Raw genomic sequence first — 15,676 nt, forward strand, 5'->3', positions numbered from 1 at the left:
TTAACTATGAAGAGATAATAGTATGGTTGTTGCTTTTTAATAAGTTAGTAACTAATTAAATGTGATTTAGGAGGTAGCTTTCATCTTAATTTTTACATTTTTTAAATTAGTTGGAAAATAGGGTGTAACTACACTTTGCTTATTTAACAAGTTGTAGAAGGTAAGATAGAAATACAAATTAATCAATTTTCAATCCGTAATTGTGTAGTCTTAATTACTAAAAAAAATATAAAATGTTATTTTAATAATTAATTTTTAATAAAATAAATTAAGGGTATAATTAGATCATTTACTTAGTGAGAGCATCATTTTAATAAGGGTGGCGGGTGAAATGCTAGTATCTTCCATGATGGATAATCAATTCTTAAACTCAAAACTTTGGTTCAATGACTATATTTATATTTGGATATAAAAGATAGTTTTCTACGTTTTGACTATACAAAAATTTTGACCCTTTCAAATAGTTTGGAAGAGAAAAACATCCTCCTAAGTTGTGTGATGGATAATCTCTAGAAAATTGAGGCATGACACTAATTACTCATGAAATTTTTATATTTGAGCTTCTTCGTTTAATATTTTATTTTTTAGTAAATTTTTACAAAACTTTAAAAAATATTGAAACCAAATCCACCATCCACCTATAGAATATAAGAGAAATTACCTGTATTCTATGAAGCACATGCATGCATTTGGCATCGACATATTTTCTACGTTTCTCATATGTATGGTAGACATCTCATCATATAAGTTCAATCAAACAATAATATTTTATTAGCTCCAATCCTTAATTGCTCTGTTTTCAATACTTAGCTGATACCAACCCAACACTCTAACTTTGCTTAGACACTTGTCTAATTATTTGTTTTTATAAAAAAAAATTGTTCCAAAACTTTAAAAAATGTGAGATAGTCACTTGATGAACTTGAGCCAAAGGCTATATTATATAATGATGGTAATCTATAAGTGGAGGAAGGGCGTAAGGGTATTAAAAAGACCATGTAGCTCTATATTGTTTTATGATATTATTTTTTATAAAGTGATAAATTGTCATGCTTATATAATAAACTATAAATGGTATCTCTAGATTTTTTTAGGCTCGTTATCATAAGAAAATATATAAATATTGATCCTCCTTTTAGATATTTTATCATATTCATATTAAATCTATTTATATACAAAATTCTATGTTTTGGAAATTATTTCTGTTGATTTTGTATTGAGTATTCGTATCATACTTAATACTTCAAGAAGTGTGATGTCAAAATTACAATAACCTCTCGTACAAAGTAAAACGAAATATAACAAAATTATGTTGCTTACTTGTATCAATAATCTAAGTGTATCATCATTTATTTATACTTTACTTGAATAATTTCCCTATTTTATTTTTTAACCATTAATTTAAAATGGTTGATAATTCCAATCTACCGGTTCGATCACTGGTTGTACATAAAAATGACTTTGATTTATAGTTTAACCACACGAGGGGTTGAACTGTTTTGAATTAGAAAAATTTTAGCCCAACCATATTAAAAATTAAACTGGAATAACATAAAAAATGAAACAGACGGTTTACTTGAAATTAAAAATAATGGAATATTATATGAAACAATTTTTTATACTATAAATGCCAACTAGGCAATTAGAGCCAGATGGCTCCCCTATATAGTTACTAACTCCTCTGCCTCACTTATTTCATGCATTACAAATTCTCATCCATTTCCCCACTTCATTTTTATATCTCAATCTTTCTTTCACTTCTTCATATTTTTCTCTCTTCTTTTGTTTTTCTGCAATAATCATAGTCATAGCAACAACAACCATGGTTGTTTTGTCTCATCAAGCAGCTTTAAACCAATTCTTCCTTATCAAGCCATGCAAACCCACCACCACCACCTTGTCCACACAGATTCCAGAGGTTAACCTCTTTGACCCTGAGGCCAAGACACTCATAGTAAAAGCATGCCAAGAAGTTGGGTTCTTCAAACTTGTGAACCATGGTGTTCCAATGGAGTATATGACCAATTTGGAAAATGAAGCTCATAGGTTTTTCAAGAAACCTCAGTCTGAGAAAGACAGAACTGGTCCCCCTGACCCATTTGGTTATGGAAGCAAGAGGATTGGATCCAATGGTGATGTGGGTTGGGTTGAATATCTTCTTATTACAACTAACCCTGATGTTATCTCATCAAACTCACACTTCATTTTCCAACAAAACCCACAAAATTTTCGGTAATGCTTCCAAAACAGAGTCCCCTGCTTCCTTTTCAATGAAATGAAACAAGCTTCAATAGTTTCTTTAGCTTGAATGAAACGACATAATTTTTTTAGTATTCAAATTATTTTTTCCTCCATAACTATTCTTCTCTCTCACACGAGTTCATGAGTTTAAATTATTTCAATGGTTTATTTGGCTTACGAGATAAAACCACATACAAATATTGACTCATACTCTTCCAAATAGGAGACTTTTGACCTAATGATCATTGTGTGTAAATCTTTAAAGAGTCTCTTCATTATTTGGGATAAGACTGTATACCTTTATCTTCCTTGTGACTAGGTAGGTAGAAGCTTCACGCATTACCTAGTACTATATATATAACATATAAAGATATACATTGAAAGATATAAAAGATTGTCCTTTCAAAAACAAAAACAAAATCACATACAATTCTATAATGATGTCAAATAATAATGATCTATTTTGTTCCCTTTTTAATGGTGTACTTTTGTATACTTGTTTCTTCCAGCTATGCTGTTGAAGGTTATATTGGGGCAGTGAAGAGGATGTGCTATGAAGTGTTGGAATTAATGGCTGATGGGTTGGGAATTAAGCAAAGGAATGTGTTCAGCAGGTTAGTGAAAGATAAGAAAAGTGATTCTTGCTTCAGACTCAACCACTATCCACCATGCCCAGAGGTGCAAGCATTGAATAGAGGGAATTTGGTTGGGTTTGGAGAGCACACAGACCCACAGATAATTTCGGTTCTGAGATCTAACACCACATCAGGGCTTCAAATTTATCTCAGAGATGGCTCTTGGGTTTCAGTCCCTCCTGATCACACTTCCTTTTTCATCAATGTTGGTGACACTCTCCAGGTAAAACACACCAAATCAAACTTTTTTCATGTTTTTTGACCCCTTATTACCTCAAGTGTTTTAATCTATATAAATGGATCAAGATTTTCTCAGGGCCTAGGAAAGTGCATAAGAAACAAAATAAAAAATAATCTAATATGACATTTTTGCACTTTAAATATAATGTAATGATATTTTTATTTAAGTATAAAAGAGAAAGTTTGATCTCTCCGATATTAGAGAAGATTTTTTTTCAATATGTGTAATTTGTCACAAAAAGATTCACTTCTTACAAATATTTCATATGGTATTTTATTTAGAAATATATATTTTCACCTTAAATTTTCATATGTAAAGAGGGACATAGAAGAAAAAAAACTTAGTAATGGTCTGATACTTACACTTCAAGATAAACTTATTTTTTGAAAATTTGTGTCTATCATATGACAAAATCATGTAAAAGTTTGATATTTCAGCCTCCTAGTGTTATTTTTTATACATTTTTCATTAGATTTTTGTTATTATATCTTCTATTGTGGGTGTGGCTGAAACCGGTGCAGGTGATGACTAATGGGAGGTTTAAAAGTGTAAAGCATAGGGTTTTGGCTGACACAACAAAGTCAAGGTTGTCAATGATTTACTTTGGAGGACCACCCTTGAGTGAAAAGATAGCACCTTTACCTTCACTCATGTCAACACAAGAGGAAAGTTTGTATAAAGATTTCACATGGTGTGAATACAAAAAGGCTGCTTATAATTCAAGGCTTGGTGATAATAGGCTACAACCCTTTGAGAAATCTTCTGGCTAATGAGGACAAGAGAGTTTCAAAATTCTCCTCCATTTTGGCACATGTTTAAGTTTTTTTTGGTGTGTAGTTTTTAAATAGTTGAGTCTTCTTGATATATAGTTTATTGAAAATGAATAGGTTGTTTATGATGTTCTTCTTTTAATCTATGTATTATTCTCTTGCTTATCAAAAAAAAAAATCTATGTATATTTGCTGATCAAAAAAATCTATGTATTATTCTTTTGCTTTTGAAATGTAACAATCACTACCCATGTATTATTATCAATGGAGTGCAACTCTAGTCCCATCTTACTGTATTGTATATTCATAAATTTTATGCCTACCAAAATTTATCTGAATTATATATTATATGCAGGAATAAGGATAGACAAGATAAATGGAATTGAAATATCCTTTAATTTTATTGATGTTAGTAAGGTAAGAAGGATTACATATCCCAAAAAATTCTTGTTTCCATATCCCAAGTCAATCACATTACAATAAGTAATAAAAAAAAATATTTTCTGTTTTTATGATTTTTTTTATTAACTAGTTGACATTTTTTTGTTAAGATTGGTATACTATGGGACACCAAATCTTAGGACAGATGATCTCCATTCCGAGTAAAGAGTATCCTTATTGCATAACAAATAATTATAACTGGTTTTTTAGTCACAATGAATATTATATAGACTTAATTCTTAAGTAGATGAAAATGGGAAGCAGCATGTTAAGAATTACATATGATATTATATACATATAATATGTGGCATGAGTTATTAACTCCTGAACTGATTATTAGATTTTTCAACTCTTGATACAAATACATTGCTTGTGTGAATCACTTTTCCTTGGTTTTATAATGATATTTTTGGGTGAACATAAATCCACGTCTTAAGAATTAGGGGAAGAAAAACAAAATTATTTTGGATATGTTGGTTTGCAAACGTTTGTGTGAACGTAAATAAATGTTCTTTAGACAACCGGGGCATCAAAACCGTACCCGATACCCTACCCATAAAAGATGTGTTTTTACACTATTGAAATGACATTCGAAAAAGAAAGAAATAATAAGTTAACTATAAAAATATATAATTTTGGTGTTGATTTTCAAATTTATTGCACATTTGTTCACAATTTCACATATATATCTGATTTTCCTCTATTCATTTAACCCTTAATCATAAAATAATAGTTGCTGCTATTCATTTTACCTTTATGAAAAGCTACTTGCTAGTTGCTACTAAAGCTTTAATTATGGTTATAATGTGGTTATGAATAATAATATTGTGACTATAATTATATACATTAACCTCAATATAATACCAAACTTGTCATTGAACCTTAATTCAAACATGGCTCCTAACATACTTTGGAACCAATTCATCACCGGGTTTGAAATATTATACTTCTCACCCTCTAATAACAAAACCTTACACTTTTAGCATCAATTAAATTACATTTGATTGGATTAAGTCTCATTCAATATACCAAAAAGAGATTGAGTCTATTTCTAATTCACTTAAAGTTAGTTAGAATTAGTTAAAATATGTTATGCATCATTTAATACATTGTCCTAATAATAATGATAATGATCTCACAAATATGGAATCTGATTGACTTTCTTTAATTTGATGGTGATAATAGTAATGGCCAATTTTTCATGTATTTGGGACCTCTAACCTTTTTGCTCGTCGATGGAGCATTTAACCATTATTCAAAGGAAGGATATCATAATCATCGACCATATAAGTTTATTTAGACACATAAAATACATTATATTAGAATATCTAGATAAATATGAAACATAACTAAGTGGTTCTAACACACTTGATAGCATTTAAAAGAATTTCACTAAGTGGCAACAATATGAAGTATCACTAAGTTTCCTAAGCAAAATAATATGAACAAAAGGCTACTATTGAGAAGCATGAACTCAATTCACAATGCTGTAGACGTCGACTCACATTGTCAATGTAGACAACTATGAATTCACTTCACATGAATGTTTTCCATTTTTAATCTTCTCGACAAATTATGGCTGAATGAAAGGCATACTAAAAGACAAAGGTGACAACAATTTGCTCGATGAAGATGACAACAACGATTTATTGGACAAAGACGACGACTTTCACAATGTTGACCATGATGACTTGCAAGATGAAGAAAACAACATATAAAGAAGATGAAGACAACAACGACTTACTCGAGTAAGACAAAGACGACTGCTCCTAGAGAGGAGAACATTTTCAATTTATATTTACATATGAAGGCAGAAAATAAAGACAATATGAAAAAAGGAACCAATGAAAACTTAAAGAGAATAAATATTTAACCTCAATAGAAAATAAATATTCGACTTCATTTGAAAAACAAAACAAGGTCGAAACTTTGACATACTTAATTTTCACCATTGAGTATACAAATATTTATCTTTCAACCTCAATTTCTTTTCTAATCAATATGGCTTCTTTTAAATTAATTTAAAAATATTATTGCCTATTTTTAATATTGATTAAATATAAATTAATTTTTTGCAATACTAAGAGTATTTTCTTATCATATGTGTAAAAACTAATCTTTTTAATATGCATGATTTTCTCTCTCAATAAATATAGTTCTCAAGAATCGAACATTTAATATTTTGATTTTTTGAGAATTTAGTAAGATCTTACTCCACTAAATCAACATTATAATATGATTTTGAATCCTAATGTTGAAAAAATATATTTTGCACGAGTGTATTTTTATGTTATGGAAGCAACATTAAAGGCATAATAATAAAGCATGAATCCTCTCATTAAAACACGTGGCAATGTGGCATTAAAATATATTTCTCAAGTTCAAAAAATGTTCTGGTTGGATTTCATCACACGTTGCTGGTGTTTCTGCCGTTCGAGTTTCTTTCCACAACTTCTGTATCTCTCTCATGTGGGGTTCACTTTCTATTTTTCATTTGATAATTCATTTTGGTGCTCAATTTCTCTTATGTTTACCAATTTAGTGAGTAAAAACTGATAAGATATAGGTTAGTTTCTCATTATATTATCAAGTATCATACTAAGTCAAATATTATGGTTTGGTTTGTGACACACTTATTGGAAATTCGCATATCAGTATTAATTCTTTGCCATAGAAAAATGATATACTCTTAATTATATCAAAAAATATAGTTAGTAATATTAGAAAAGCCTAAATTAATTCACAAAAATATTAAATATTGGTTAAATTAGCATTGTTATTTATTTTAGACGAAATTTTGGGATAATTTAATTCATAGTAATAATTATTATTGTTGTTATTATTAAGAAATCATTTTGGTTGGCTTTTTTTGTTGTTGTTTCTTATTTTCATATAATCTTGACTGTAATTTGCTATTAATTATTATTATTTTGTTTTTAAGAAATTTTACTACTTAGTATTTGAAGACATAGAACTAAGAGGATGTGTTGATATAAAGAAGGTAAATGTTAAAAATTGTCTTAAAGGTATTGTTTAAGAGATATAAAATAGAAAGTTTCTCTTGAGAAATGAATTTTTAATCTACCAGTAAGAGTTAGTTTTATTTTTTAATGATTAATTATTTATTTTGTATTTCATAAATAATGTATTTGTTAATAAAATCCTTAAAGAAAAGATTTTTGTGTAAATCTCATGAATTATTTGAGAGAGAATCTTATTTTGGGAACATTCTGACTAATTCTTCAAGCGTACATTTCAAGAGGCTTAAACATGTGATTTTAGAATCTTCTATAGAGAGAGTGAGAAAAAAACAGCACTATTAGAGATCTTTAACTGTAACTTAAACATGTGATTTTAGAATCTTCTATAGAGAGAAGGAGAGATAACATTTTTAAAAGATCATTAATTGTTATAATCATAGAAATCATTCTCTTAATATATTGAGGTTAGGTATCATTAATTTTTGAAAATTCCTCAGTGAAGTTAACTTAATTGGTAACCCTTAAATATAGAATGAGACAACCATCCTCTCACAGTGGATTCAAGATATATCTTTTTATTATGTTAAGTGGGACTGGGTGGATACCACTGAGTTGCAAGGATGATATATTCTCAAAGTTTGATTCTTTCAGTTATATTGTTTTTTGCTTTTTTATCTTCTACAATTTCCTTTAGCTGAAGGAGTGATTGTTGATTTCTTTTTATTGGATTGATAATAATAAAAATGTAGATATGAAAATGAAGTCATGCTTTTTGCGGCCACCTCCAACTTCCTTAATATCTTTTAACATCAACATCATACTTTAATACTTTAAGACACTCATTTACATTTTCCTTTCTCTAATCTCATCATATCACATTGCGACCCAGTGATACCATGTTTAATGAAGCATATATCCCTCTGAATTTAATGTGGAAGATTGTTACAGTCTGTAAGATCAAACGATTGGTAGAGATAGTATTATCTGCAATCATGAAGGCATTTAGTTATCCGGATTTAGTGAAAATTTTGGGATATGATTTTTTATCCTAACTAAGCTTCTGGCTATTAATCATGGTCTCCAGCTGACATGGAATTTCAGCCAGCGTCAGGTTATTTTGGAGACCGACTACCTTGAAGCAATCCATGTCATTATTGATGAGGTGTGAATTTGCATGGATCATAACATATGTGGTTTGTTTAGGATAATTTGGGATGCTAGATCTTAAAAGTGAACTATTTCGTTATAATTTACAAGTTCTTAACATAAGTATGTTAAACACGTGAAATTTATGTACAAAAAGAAACAAATGAAATTTAGAAAAAGTGAATAGTCAAGGATTTGAATCATGAATAATTCTTTGAAAAGGGTTTTATCTAATCGCCCTAACACTCAAAAGTTAGTCTCATGGGTTTATTTGTGAGAATAGCCTATTAATAACTTAATTAATCAGTTTTTGGGGCATGCTTTTATGAATGCATGTTTTTCTTAAGCTTGCTTACATATGTTGCTAGTAGCTACCAAAAAATCCCCATTCTGTACTCGTAGATCAGATCCTGTGAACATTTCTCCTTAGATTTTACCTTTTGTGTACTATTTGTGGGGTTTTATATATCCAACTTGTGAAGCATCACTAAGTGACATTATTCATGACTTAAAGTTCTACTGCTACTATATTTGGTATCTTGTTTGGCTTAATTTGGAACCTGTACCTGCAAGCAGGTTTACCATATTTCTATGGTTAACAATGCATGGTCAAACAAATGAAGATGTCTTTTTTCGTCTGCAAAAAGTACATAATGTCAATCACCAATCAATTATAAAATGGTCTTTCTGCATGTCATTTCAAATAAATATGAAGGAACACAAAATATAAATACCTGTGATTTCATGTTCTTCTAACCCTTATCTATGCTACCGACGATGCAAGCACCGCTACAGTAGAATCAGATGGGCCCATCCCCCATCTCCACCTCAACTTTTTTAAGTGGTGTACTATCTACAACTTTATAAAAAATATAATATTTATGTATTATCGATATAAATATTTATATACAGTTAGTATTATTCATTTGTATTTTTTCAAGAAGAATCAATAATAATAGATAATATAGTAATAGTATATAAAACTCATATATTGTAAATATATACATTTTTTCATTCGTGAATGATAGATTTTAATATAAAATGTTGATCAAATAAAGTCTGTAATTTAAATTGAAGAATAAAGAATGATATAAAACCTACTCTAAATTTACTAGTCATGATTTTGAAATATTAAAGAGATCCACTATTAATTTTTTATTTAGTATTAGTAGAAACCAATTTATTTCTTTTACATAGCTTGGTTTTGACAGGTTTTTGATCAATTTTAATACTTGGCCGTTCAACATCTATACCGTACTGGTTAGGGGTCTAATTCACCAATTTTCCAGTCGAACCGACTGGTACGGTACAGTTTTTATATCATTCCTAGTCAAACCGTTGCCAATTGCATTAATATAATTTTGACATCTAATGTTACTTCATGGTTCAAATTTCAAAAGCTAATACTTGCTAATATATTTGTTTAAAGGAAACTAAACATTAAAAAGTGAGTACAATTTAGATATATAAACCTAAAAAAATGGGTACGGATCAGCATGAGCCGGGTTAAAATTTGTCACTTACCTGACCCTAAATGTTGGTTGGATTATTCTTTTAAACCTAAACTTGGGCCTAGACTCAAAACTAACCTGACCCTAAATATCAGACGGAGCAACCTTTAAACTTGAACTTATGTCCGACTAAATATAATGCATATTCATTTTAGATAAAGTCTTCTCCATATTATTTATTATCATTAATATGTAATTTGACGTATAAAATGATATATGTATATATATTATTAATCATGTATAAAAATAGAGAATCAATAATACTTTCGACAAAAATGTGTCATTACTCTATACACATTTAAATAGAGGCACATAGAAACATGATGAGTGGCTGATCATGAGACGGACCAAATCGGGTCATGTTTAGTCTGTAATCGGCCCTAAATATGATTGGTTCTAATTTTTGAACCCGAACACAACACTAAACCAGATGAGACCCGATCATACTTAGACTTAATCATGATCGGGTCATACCAAATGAGTGGGTAGGGTCAAATCTTACTCACCCACTTAGTTAAGAAATATAAAATGTGAACATCCTAGTTAAAATTTAGATAACGAGACAATTTCCCCATCAAATACTATACCTATAAAAAACCTAAAAACTCCAATTTAATTATTATGGTAATTAAGTGAAGAATATAAGAGTGTCAAGATTTATATTAATTTAATATATTATCCATAAAAATTGTTATTACATACATGTTTTTCCTCTTAAGTTAATAGTTGCGAGAGTCTAGCATGCAAGCTAGGAACATCCTCTGGATGGAGTCACTTTCATTCACCAATAGCAATGATCACAGTCTATTCATGTCATAAAAGCAATGCCATTAAATGAACCTTCCCATTCACATGAACAAATTGAATTCAAAAAGTTCTCAATTGTAGTACTTAAAAAGAAGCTTTTCGACCAACTTAGCTGAATCTTCTCATCTTCAACAAAATGGTCGGCAATTAATTTCAAAGACGGAATCTTTGTTCGGATAACTTGTTTCCCTTCACTCAATAAGGCTAATTAATTAATTAAGCACTTTATTTTCATATTCCAACTTTGGACGGACCAAAAAATCATGCAAGCATATACAGTATTTGCCAAGTTAGGGATTTGATCATTCCTTGTCTGAAATTTTATCCAAATCAGTCTCTATGAAATGTGTGAGACAATAAGCAAAGGTGACTAAAAGCTATGTATGGGACTGAAAATATATATTATACACTTCTTTATTGGTTGCCAAGTTCATTGAACTTTTTCTCAAGCTTTTATTCAACAATTTATTGGAGAAATTATTAGATATTTCATAATATCAACTATATACCTCAACTATATATGTCGGTTATTATTATTTCTCACTTCAACAAAAAAGTATTATTATAAGAAATTAACATCATTCATATTTAATATCACTCCCATTCTTATTCATCCTTTTATTAAAGTTTGTGAAATTCGAGCTGAAAGATATTTCATATTAGGTTTAAAATGTTAGTATAATATTCTGTTTTTTTAATTATGTGGACTATTTAGTTTACTTTTTAGGTTATTGTGGTTTAATGGATGAGTTTAACACAGTCGGACAATAATTTTCTCGTTCAAAGTGGTATAACTCATTATTCAGTTAAGACTGCAAATTATGATCATTCTCAAGTTCAGTTAGTAGTCAGATCGGTCTAATCGATCTAGTTAAACTTTCATAACATTGCTTTATCCATAATGATGCCAAGACTTTTTTCTCACTCTAAGAAAATGCCATGAAGTTAGATAACAAGAAACAACATTGGTGGAAGGCTCTCCGGTTTACCACTATTTGGACTATTTGGCACATAAGGAACAAAGTCATTTTTGATAATATGATGTTCAACTTAGATGATGTGATGAAGTTTATTTTTTTAATTCTTGGAGCCTGATCTCAATGTTCGCTTTCCTTTGTTCTCTTATTCTTTTGTCGATTGGGTGAGATACCCTTCAAATTGTCTATTACTTTGTTAATTATAGGAATTATGTGGATAAAAGTATCATTTTTTCTCCTAATTAATTTATCTCTTATTTAATAAAGATTTCATTGCTGATAAAAAAATATTGATTTATCAATCACTTATATAAAACAATTATAACAATCACAGGGTACATATAAGGGAATATTCAATCTCCTATTTTTGTCCTCCGGATTTTTATGCCAAAATAAAATCACACAACACATTTGCGATGACATCGGAAATACCTTATTATTTCGGTATTTTTTCTTTTAAGTTTTAATGTCTATTCATTTTTTATGACATGACCAATTATTTCTTATGATTTTAGTCCATGTCCATCCATGGAAACATTGTACTTTGCATTGAATTCAGGTCTACATTGTTGTTAGGTAACCATCAATAAGGATCATGATGAAGGTGTGTCTATTAAGGGTTCTCTTGATATTTTTCTTTTCGGAAACTTATAGTTAGAACAACCAGAATAACTTTTTATAATAAAATTATTAGATTTCGTCATAAGATAGTGGAAGATCCATAGAGAAAATGACATTGAGAACTTAATGCGGTTCGACAATTTGCCTACATCCACAGCTGAAGAACAACAAGGACTAATCTTCACCTTGGCTAAAAGATTATCATAATTATTCTCCTGCTACTTTTCTTCATGCTCACTAGAGATTCTGAACATTAATCAAGTCCAGGCAATGTCTGAACTTGATAGTTGAAACTCGCTTCGTCATCATGTCCGCCGGATTATCTGCAGTGGGTATTTTCTCCACTCTAACAATTCCTCTCTCCATTATGTCTTTGATATAGTGCATCCGAACATCAATATGCTTAGTTCTTTCATGATATATTGGATTCTTTGTCAGGTGTATATCACTTTGACTACCACAATGGATGGTTGTTTCTTCGAGTTGTATACTCAACTCTTCAATTAGACCTTTCTCCCAAATGGTTTCCTTTACAGCTACTGTTATTGCGATGTATTATGCCTCAGTTGTAGACAACGCAACAATTAATTGTAGTGTTGTTTTCCAACTAATAGTACAACCACACAGTATAAAGACATATCGGGTGAGCGATCTTTGCATATCTAGATCTCCAGCATAATCCGAGTCAACATATCCAGTGATCTTGTTTCTAACATCTTTAACTTCACTATACAAAAGCCCTATATTTGTGGTACCTTTCACGTAGCGCATAATCCACTTCACAGCCTTCCAGTGAACTTTATCAAGATTTGCCATATATCTAGGAATGGCAATGGGGCGGATCGGGGTCGGGTTTGCACATACCCAAACCCGAACTCGAAATTCAAAACCTGAACCCAAACTTAACGGGGTTGAAAATAAAAATACCATACCCGAACCTGGAAAAAACCCGAAAATGATAAAGTTTTAAGGAAAATATGATATTATTTTCGTGTAATTTTTCTCTAACATTTCTATTTTCTCTTGTATTTTTTCATTTCTTTTATGTTTGAAGATCCAATAGTATGTAAAATAAAATTAGAAATTAAAAACAATTGGCAAATGATAGAAATTTCAATTTTAAATTGAATTACCTTACTTCGGGGCGGGTTTGGGTTAGGGTCTTTGCTATACCAAACCCGAATCTGAACCCTAAATTTAAACCCGGATAAAACCCGAATCCGAACCCAATCACATCGGGTTTTCCCGTTAAATTCGGGTTCGATTTTTATTGTCATCCCTACATATATCTGCATACCACACTTACTGCATGAGCAATATCTGGTCTAGTGCACAACATGGTGTATACATGAGACTGCCAACCGCACTAGCGTAAGGTACACTTAACATCTCCTCTTTTTCATTCTCAGTTTGTGGACACAAGGCCATTGATAGTTTGAAATGAGTCGTCAATGGAGTAGTGACTGGTTTAACATTTTGCATGCCAAAGCGTTCCAACACTTTCTCAATGTACTTCTTTTGTGACAGAAAGAGTGTCCCCTCTTTTCTATCCCTCTGAATCTCCATTCCCAGAATTTTCTTTTCAGCTCCTTAGTCCTTCATTTCAAACTCTGAGCTCAATTGAGCTTTCAAGTTTCTAATTTATGACATGTTCTTATATACGATCAACATGTCATCAACATATAAAAACAAATATATGAATGACTTATTTGCAAGCTTCTTGTAGTAGACGCAACTATCATGTTTACTTCTAGAATATCCATTTTCAAGCATGAAGGTGTCAAATCGTTGATATCATTGTATGGAAGATTGTTTTAGGCCATATACAGATTTCTTTAGCAATCAAACATGATCTTTCATCCCTTGAACTTCAAATCCTTCAAGTTGTTTCATGTATAATTGTTCCTCCAACTCACCATGCAAGAATGTCGTTTCGACATTTAGTTGCTCAAGTTCTAGATCAAAGTGAGCTACAATTGCAAGTAGGATGCGAATAGAGCTATGTTTTACCACATGAGAGAATCTCCTTGTGTAAAACCTTTGGCCACTAATCGCACCTTGAATCTTGCATCTTCAACCCCAAGGATTCCTTCCTTCTTCTTAAAGACCCATTTGCATCAAACAATCTTTTGAGCCTTCAGCCGCTTCACAAGAACCCAAGTACGATTCTTATGAAGAGACTCAATTTCCTCTGTCATGACAGAAATCCATTTAGAAGCTTCTTTGTTGTTGATAGCTTCTTCATATGATTGCGGTTCACAATTATTGATATCATCAGCAACATTGCATGTGACACCAGATCAACATAGCAATACTCTGGAGGTTTTATATGTCTCATTTGCATGTCCCTAGCCAACTGATAATGTTATAATTGGGAGATATCACTATCAATACATGCATCATGGAGTTCTTGATCAAGTGTTTTTTCTTTTGTTGGCTCCACCTCAAACTCCACCTTTTCCAAGATATTAGGATCTTCATTTTCACTTGATGACTTTGTATGAGGCTTTAGCATTTCTACTTCATTAAAAGTAACATCTCTACTAATAACACACTTTCTTTTCTCTAGCCATCATAACTTATATCCTTTCACACCATCATGATATCCAAGAAAAATGCATTTCAATGCTCTTGCATCAAGTTTTCCTTCTTTGTTATGAGAATATGCAGGACAACCAAATATCCTCAAATTTTTATACTTTGACGAAATACCCGACCACATCTCTTCTAGAGTTCTAAAATCAATGGAGTTAATGGATATTTGTTGATCAGGTAACAAGCTGTACTGACAGCTTCCGCCCAAAATTCTTTTCCCAATCCAGCATTTGACAACATACATCTTGTCCTTTCAAGTAGGATTTTGTTCATTCGTTCTGCAAGTCCATTTTGTTGTGGAGTGTGCCTCATGGTATAATGTCTCACAATACCATGATCCTTGCAAAAATTTCTGAATTCTCTGCTGCATAATTCTAGACCATTGTCAGTTCTCAGTCTCTTGATCTTTCTCTTGATTTGCTTTGCGATCAAGGTTTTCCACTACTTGAACTTGACAAATGTTTCACTTTTGTGTTTCAAAATGAAGATGCACACCTTCCTTGAATAGTCATCAATGAATGTTAACATGTATCTGCTACCACCATGAGAAGGTACTTGGGAAGGACCCCACAAGTCAGAATGTACATAATCCAACGTGCCTCTTGTTCGATGAACTGCAACATTGAATTTTATCCGATATTGCATTCAGAAAACACAGTGTTCATAAAAGTCTACTTTCCCGACTTGTTGACCGCATAGTAATCCTTGTT

General features: G+C 31.0%; 1 protein-coding gene and 1 long non-coding RNA gene across 2 annotated transcripts; one reads left to right on the top strand and one right to left on the bottom strand.

Annotated features, from left to right (window-relative positions):
• LOC109345265 (gibberellin 2-beta-dioxygenase-like) lies at positions 1,706-4,008 on the top strand. Its single transcript, XM_019584155.1, has 3 exons — positions 1,706-2,232; positions 2,751-3,099; positions 3,639-4,008. Exons 1-3 carry the CDS (start codon positions 1,823-1,825, stop codon positions 3,885-3,887), a joined length of 1,008 nt encoding a protein of 335 aa, XP_019439700.1. The 5' UTR covers positions 1,706-1,822; the 3' UTR covers positions 3,888-4,008.
• Positions 3,946-4,203, bottom strand: LOC109345266. The gene is made up of 2 exons (XR_002107406.1): positions 4,136-4,203; positions 3,946-4,042 (listed from the first exon to the last, which is right to left on the bottom strand). It is a non-coding gene; the product is annotated as an uncharacterized LOC109345266 (long non-coding RNA).

This window comes from Lupinus angustifolius, chromosome LG04, assembly GCF_001865875.1.
Source record: "Lupinus angustifolius cultivar Tanjil chromosome LG04, LupAngTanjil_v1.0, whole genome shotgun sequence".
NCBI lineage: Eukaryota > Viridiplantae > Streptophyta > Magnoliopsida > Fabales > Fabaceae > Lupinus > Lupinus angustifolius.

Excerpts from the sequence above, each read along its gene's own strand:
- LOC109345265 (XM_019584155.1), top strand. The coding sequence starts at position 1,823 with ATGGTTGTTTTGTCTCATCAAGCAGCTTTAAACCAATTCTTCCTTATC. Across the intron at positions 2,233-2,750 it reads CAAAACCCACAAAATTTTCG|CTATGCTGTTGAAGGTTATA; the intron begins GTAATGCTTCCA and ends TGTTTCTTCCAG. Across the intron at positions 3,100-3,638 it reads ATGTTGGTGACACTCTCCAG|GTGATGACTAATGGGAGGTT; the intron begins GTAAAACACACC and ends AAACCGGTGCAG.